The 7,259-nt window shown below is 37.7% G+C and overlaps 1 protein-coding gene across 7 annotated transcripts in view; it reads left to right on the top strand.

Annotated features, from left to right (window-relative positions):
- The window catches only part of LOC126335401 (WD repeat domain phosphoinositide-interacting protein 2), a 76,302-nt gene extending 73,084 nt beyond the window's left edge, over positions 1 to 3,218 (top strand). For all 7 annotated transcript variants that reach the window (XM_049998649.1, XM_049998650.1, XM_049998644.1 and 4 more), the window contains one exon: positions 174 to 3,218. In XM_049998649.1, the coding sequence (XP_049854606.1) occupies positions 174 to 283 (110 nt within the window). In that variant the 3' untranslated portion in view covers positions 284 to 3,218. The remainder of the gene's footprint in view (positions 1 to 173) is intronic.
- The last annotated feature ends 4,041 nt before the right edge of the window (positions 3,219 to 7,259 follow it).

The raw sequence follows: 7,259 nt of genomic DNA on the forward strand, positions 1-7,259 counted from the left end.
ACACAAACTGTGCATACAATATTCATTTTTTAAGAAAGTTGAAAATGAATTAAAATTATTGTAAATAATCTACCTAGAAACATTAAACTATGATACTATGCTTTTATGTTTACTATTTTGTATTATAATTCTGAAATATTTTCATTCATTTTTTGGTTTTCTGGTGTTTTCAGAATCTGAAAAATTCCATGAGATGGCAGCTGCAACAGAATCACCCCCAAAAGGTGGTTTTCGATTTGATGATGAAAGTGAATTTCCACCAGTCACTCAAAAAACAGAATAGTGATTGTTCTGTTTATGATGCGGCACATCGACCAAGACCTCTTACAGAGTGTAGAGGCATTTTCATTGTACTGTTTACTATGTGTGTGACACAGTTATTGCAAGGTGCATAAGTTCTTTTCCTAATTCGTGAGGTATGAATTATGTAAATAACTGGTGCATACGTACAAGAATAAACACAATGAATGTTACTGATCTGAGAAGAAGCTGCAAAAGCTTGTTGTGCACATGCATTTGAGATGTGTGTATCCTCATAGCTACATTATGCAGAGTGGTAGAATTGATATGTTATTGACTGAATTCAGTTTACAGAATTATAATCACATTGTTGGCAATGGTGGTATCTTGAATAGCAGTTGTTTTACATATTTTAGAATTTTGTATTTGATAATTCCATCATATTCAAATGAGACAGAATTTTGATTACCACTGACATTTATAGCCAACACCTGCTTGTGTGTAAAATATTTTAATGTTTGACACTGAGCATTTACATTAATGATGATGGAGAACCTGTTCTCTTTTTGTGATAAAGAATTTTGCTTGTGCTTCCATCTTTGATGTTATGCCTCTCTAATTTCTTTTAGCAGTGGTATGATTGAGCTTGAAGAAAAAAGTTGCACTTCTTTCTATGAAAATTGAGTAAAAAAGTAAGATTGTGTAATTTCAGCTCATATTTATCTTTATTAATAGAGCATAAACAGTGAGAGTCCTGCAACTCAAATGATACACACAAACTATTTTTAAACCAAAAGTGCATACATTTCAATGATTTGTGTGTTTTGATATTGCAAAAATGTACATTGTGGCGCTGCACTTGTACACTCCACCACAGTATTTTCCCACATCTGATACCATGTTATGTGCTGATGTGCTTTGTATCTCTCACTGTTAATAAATTAAAGAACTTTCTTATTGGAAGGTCTTACCTGTACCTTTTTTTATGTTGTCCAGTTTCTCACTATTACATGTTTTCCATTTGTTTCCTTATGGATTTTGACAAGAAATACAATTTCAGCTGTGAGCTTCTGCATGTATCTGAAAAGTTTATATTGTTGTACATCATTCCAAATTTTTCCATTTATTTAACTAAGAGACAGTGTTTGTACTGATAACTTACAAATGATACCATTGTTTTAAAATAATTCAATTATTTTGTTGACAGTATGAACAAGTAATTACTTGCTGTGATTGTAGTGTTGCCATTATTAAAGCTCAGTGTCATTTTTATGTGTGTGTGTATGTGTGTGCACTTGGTTTACATTTCACAATTTTATGAAGTCTGCACAATTCTGTACCCATACTAGCTAAAGCAAAATTATACTAACTTGTTTAATTGTGACAGTGATTGGTGGGCATATCCTCTTTGATCTCTGATGCATTTAAAAAAAAATTCTGTTGTATCAACAGTCTGTTATATACATTTCATTCCTGGTAATATTATACTGATCTTGCTTAAAGTATTTTTTTTTTCTTAAAATGTATGTCAGAATTGTGAACCACCACCAGGCAATCAGATTGGTAGTTTTCAGTTTGTATTCAAGGAAGGTGTGTGTGTGTGTGTGTGTGTGTGTGTGTGTGTGTGTGTGTGTGTGTGTGTGTGTGAGAGAGAGAGAGAGAGAGAGAGAGAGAGAGAGACAGAGAGAGAGAGAGAGAGAGACAGAGAGAGAGAGAGAGAGAGAGAGAGAGAGAGATGGATGGGTGGGTCACATGTCAATGCTTGTGACGTCTACCATTTACGTAATGCTTTATATATAACAATTTTTATGCAGTTGGCAATAAGCAAGTTAAATTGCCTCTGTGCTGGATTCATAAGTAACTGACAGCATTTTTGTGATTAATCACTGATGAAAGTACAAACATAGATATATGATTACAAAGAGATTTTTCTGTCAGCTTGCACAATGATGCTGAAAGGCAGGTGCATATGAATGGCTATTTATTCTTATCTGATGTTATCGTACCTTGCTAAAGAAATCTTGATCATTTTCTTACTTTAGAGGATCTGACTTTTTTTTTTTCAGTGATTGTGTATTGTGTATTCACCTGAGTTTTGAGAGCAAGTAGAGGAATCAGCAAATCAAAAAAGCTCTCTGTCATACTTGTGGAATTCTTCTTTTTGTGTTTTTTTTGTTTGGCTTAGTGGAGTAATGGAATTACTGTCATTATCAAATGACTACTGATTAATAATGAGCTCTGTATAAGCACCGTGATAATTTTTTTATTAATATTGAAACTCATTATTAATTAGCTGTCATCTGAAGGCAGCCAGTCTCATTGCTGAAAAATCGACCTTACGCTGCTGAACACCAGAGCAGAATACAAATGCTGTGAGGAGAGAAAAGTCTTTATTAGATCTGCTAATTTCTCTCTGTTATGGTGTTACACAGGAAAGAAATGTGTGTATGGAAATTGCTGATGTGATAATTTGTCACAGAGCAGAACCTTGTCAAAAGCAGCCAATGAAAAGTTGGTTAGAAAGATATTTTCTTCAAATGATTATTGTTGCATGGGCATTGTTTTATTGCCTGTTAGTACAGGGTCACATCTTTGCCTGGGACTGGTTATTAGCAGAAGAAGCTTTGAGTGTCTCAAGTCATTGTAAATCTATTGATTGTATCAAGTCAGGTGTCTTTACCAAATGAGATTAGATGAAAGTGGACCACATGAAAGAATGGACAGAGTTGGTCTCTTTATTATGACCATTCACTCGAAGTACAAATATTGTCAAATTTTATTATGTGTTTATGAATGAAATTGTAGTGTTTCGTAAGTGGCTTTTAAATGTCATTCATAGCATTACGTGAAATTATGCAGTGACGGCATCATTCCTAATTCAGTTTTGAGTCTGTGTAAACAATTCATAAGAGTTCATAAGAGGGATGAAACTGATAAAAAACAAAAATTTTAATAAAGTAGTATTAATCACCAGTATAGTATTGTTTGTTTTATTGTTCTACCATTTAAATTCTATTTAATTTTACTCATTCAGACTCTGGAAAAAATGTAAATAAATATCATAAGCTTTATACAGTTGCATCCCAAAAACATAAAGGACACTTTCTCAAAACAGGCTGTTAGAAGTGTAGAACAAGGTAAATCTTAATTACAAGGTATTTGGTGTATTAGATTATCCAGAACATGTAAGTAGTAAGTCCAGAAAGTAGAGGGACATATAGTTCTGTTAAGTCATTTTTAGCAGAAAATTACTTTCAACAAAAAGACTATACCTCTAACCACCACACAAGTGAACAAGTGACTTGTCATGCTGTCTACAAGATGGTTCAATAACTGTATTCCTGAGAAGTACTTGTGCAGAAATCTGGGAAATCCTTGGTGGTACCAATATATTCCAAATGTGCTCTATATAATGCAGGTCCAGAAATCTCACTGCTCTTCCCATATGATGGTTGTCTTCACATGAAAAATATATGAACCTTAATAATGCTGTTGTGATATTTATACGTGAAGAGAGACTGGACCAACTAAATCTCTGAAAATAAAAACGTGGAAAGTCCAGGTTGTAATAACGACAATATTATGAAAAGGATAGATTGTGACTCACCTTACAATTGAGTTGCAGACGGGCAGAACGAAAAAACTGTTACACAGTGACTTTCTGGCCGAAGCCTTCCTCAAAAAAGTAAAGGAAACACACACATTCACACAAGGAGGCATATGTCATGACTGCTATCTATGGCGGCTGTTGCTACCAGAATGCCGCAGCCGCCACAAATAGTGGTGTCGTGTGTGTTTGTGTGTGTGTGGGGGGGGGGGGGGGGGGGGGTTACTCTTGAGGATGCATGTGTGCCTTTGTGTGTTTTCTTTTCTTCTCTGAAGAAGGCTTTCTCAGAAGCTCAGTGCCTTGTCTTTATGTTGTGGCTGTCTGCAACTCGATGTGTCATCTTTACAGTGAATAGCAGCCCATCCTTTTCATAATATTGTTAAACCGTCAAAAAGTCACACAAGTGGTTGCTACACCTCAGCTTTCCACTTCTCAGCATTTCTCTGACCATTTTATGAAGATCTGGAAGCCTTGGAAGCACTACCTTTTCACTCCAGGGCCCCAAACCTGTAGCTTGGTCTCTTTCCACAATGTTCTTGTGATTGTACTGGCCACTGCTTTCACTATAGATAAATGTGCATTTCAAACTGTAGTGAGCTTCATGTCTTGGAGATAATGTTTCTTCAGTTACCTGCGGTTTTATAATTGGACAAACCTGTAGATTAAATTTCAGAAATTACAAAAAGTAACTGAATGATTGAAGTAATCAGAAAACAGTTCATTGTTGTAAGAGGCGTGCAAGAAAAGTAATGAGACTGACCGTTTTATCTACTGAAATTTTTATTTATTTATTTATTTTTCTTTTTTCAAACAACAATATTGTCCCCTTGAGTGTAGTTCCTTTTGGCAGCTACACACCATCAATCAGTGTTCTTAGCAGCACTAAAGGCTTCAACCAGTAGGCCCTGTAACATGGTCACATTCTTTTGAATGTTCTCCAGAATCCCAAAATGTCGTCCTTCTGAGACATTTTTCAATTTTGGGATAAAAAAAGTCACGAGAACTCAGATCATGTGAATAGAGGGGCTGTTGAAAAAAAGGAATGCCTTTTGAGGTAAAAAATTCAGTGATGGACATGCTCATGTGACATAAGGTGTTGTCATAATGGAGCATCCACATGTCTGCAGTGCCCAGTCTCACTTGATTTACCCTTTTGCTGAGCCTTTCAAGGACATCTTTGTAAAACACCTGGTTGACAGATTGTCCTGGAGGAATACGTTCCTTATGTGTGATACCCTACTGTCAAAAAACAAATCAGCATTGTTTTGATTTCCTCATTCAGACTTTTTTTTTTCTCCAAGGAGATGTCTCAATGTGCCACTCTTCACTTTGCCGCTTTGACCCGAGATCGTACTCGAAAACCCAGGTTTCATAACCTGTGATCACACAACTCAACCTTTCATGGTCATTGGCTATCATCTCAAGATGATCAATGCACGTGTTTCGTCAGTTGTCCTCTGCTCTGTTGTCAGGTGTTTTGGCACCATTTCGGCACATACCTTTTCCATGTGCAAATATTTGGCCAAAATTTGATGTATGGTGAAGATGTTTAACAGGTCACCCATCGTCCTTACTGCTAAATGCGGCTGATCTGAACATGCACTCATTTGACATTTTGGTCAGTTTTTGAAGTTGAAGGTCTCCCTGAGCGAGGTTCATCTTCAACATGTTCTCGGCCTCCAAAAATGATTCGTGCCAGCAAAACACTTGTGCTCTTAATAGGGAATGTTCTCCATAGACCTGTTTCACCTTATCAGAGGTAATGCTCACAGGTTTCCAAAACTAAACACAAAACTTGATTGCATAACATTGGTCTGAATTCCACTGTCCCATTTTTGTAACTCACAACTTCACTGACGGTGCTCTCAAAAATTACATGGTGGCTGTACAGAACTGAAATTTGGACTGAGCATATGGAAGGAATGAACACATTGGCCTACACAAGCAGAACAACACAGCATTGCCAGATTGCTGTCAGTTTCTTTACTGTTCTCTCACACCTTGTATAGAGTGGGTGCCCTGTGCTACTGAAGTGTAGACTCAAATCTTTAAGTCCAAACAAAGAAAGCTACCAAAATATACTTCAGCAGTCCCAGTAGAAGTCCTCCTAAGATCTAATAATAGTACGTGTTGTCAGCCACAAGAGCTATCTGGTTAATGTGTAATTTCTTCCACAGCATAAAGAGGTGTAAATAAAGTGACAGTGGTCACTGTCACTGGCTGTAAATGCCTGCTCTTTTGGGGGCAACAATCTCTGGTTTGCAGCATCTCTTGTCCAGTGTTGTCATTTTTATTATTTCCAGGCACCAAATCTCTTCTTCCTAAGTGACAGGTAAGTGGCCAGAAGCATATCAAGTGGTGTTGACCCCAGGGGATAGCAGGTGGAGGCAATCGAATGTCCAGTGAAGATGATGTTGGTCTTCTACCACAGCATCGATCTGGGTGGTGTCATCTGTATAGATGGTGATATCGTCTGAGTAGTCGGATCACTGCTGGGACAGTTGCAGTGGGAGGCAGTCATGTAAGAAAGGCCCGAATACTTGCTGTTACTATCTGAGTCACCTGTGCTGCCCTTATTTGAGGTGAGACTGCTTGTCCCTGACTGTGGTATCTGCTGGCACCGAGTCCTGCTGTCCTATAGACTGTAATAGGTGGTTTTTTGAAGCTGGTTCTCTTTGGCTCATGGAGATTACTGTGGAGTCACTGGAGATCAATTAGTGGCATCAAACAGCACCATTCTTGATGACATTAGTGTACATTATGTGGCCATGTGCGAATCTCACTTTGGCTGGTGCCTAGCCCAGTAATCTCTCAAATTTGCATGCACTTAGAGCCAGAGGCCAAAATAGTGGAGATCTGGCAGTGTCCGGTGGTGCTGAGGATGTAAGAGATGCAATAAAGTTCGTGGTTATCTTCTATGGAGTATCTGTGAAGGACATTTTCCTTTCTGAAAAGTGTCGTATCAGCTGGTATCCGGTCAAATGCGCTTCCAGATACACGTGCCGCGTTTCCTACAGCCTCTACAGTGACATGGGGGCACAACCATGAACAATTAAGCCAATGCCAATAATATGCAAGTATCCCCTTTCTTGAGCTCCAGCAGTGTGTGTATCAAGTTCGAACATTCACACATTGAGCCCATTTGTGTGTGTTTGCCAGTTGAATAACACTTACAGACTTTCATAGTGGCCAGGGCTTATGATCTACTGAATGGTTCATTTAATGAAGACTGACTGATATGTAAATCTGCAACATCTATATATTTTCAACATTCAAAGCTACTGTTAGCAACTGACACTGCAACTACAGCACCAAAGTTATGTATTATTTTTACTATTTGACATTAGATGTAGAATAAATTAACCCTTTGCACTCCATAAGGCAGAGACAGGGCAGCTCCGAACGCTCTTAT

Source organism: Schistocerca gregaria, chromosome 2 (genome assembly GCF_023897955.1).
Source record: "Schistocerca gregaria isolate iqSchGreg1 chromosome 2, iqSchGreg1.2, whole genome shotgun sequence".
NCBI lineage: Eukaryota > Metazoa > Arthropoda > Insecta > Orthoptera > Acrididae > Schistocerca > Schistocerca gregaria.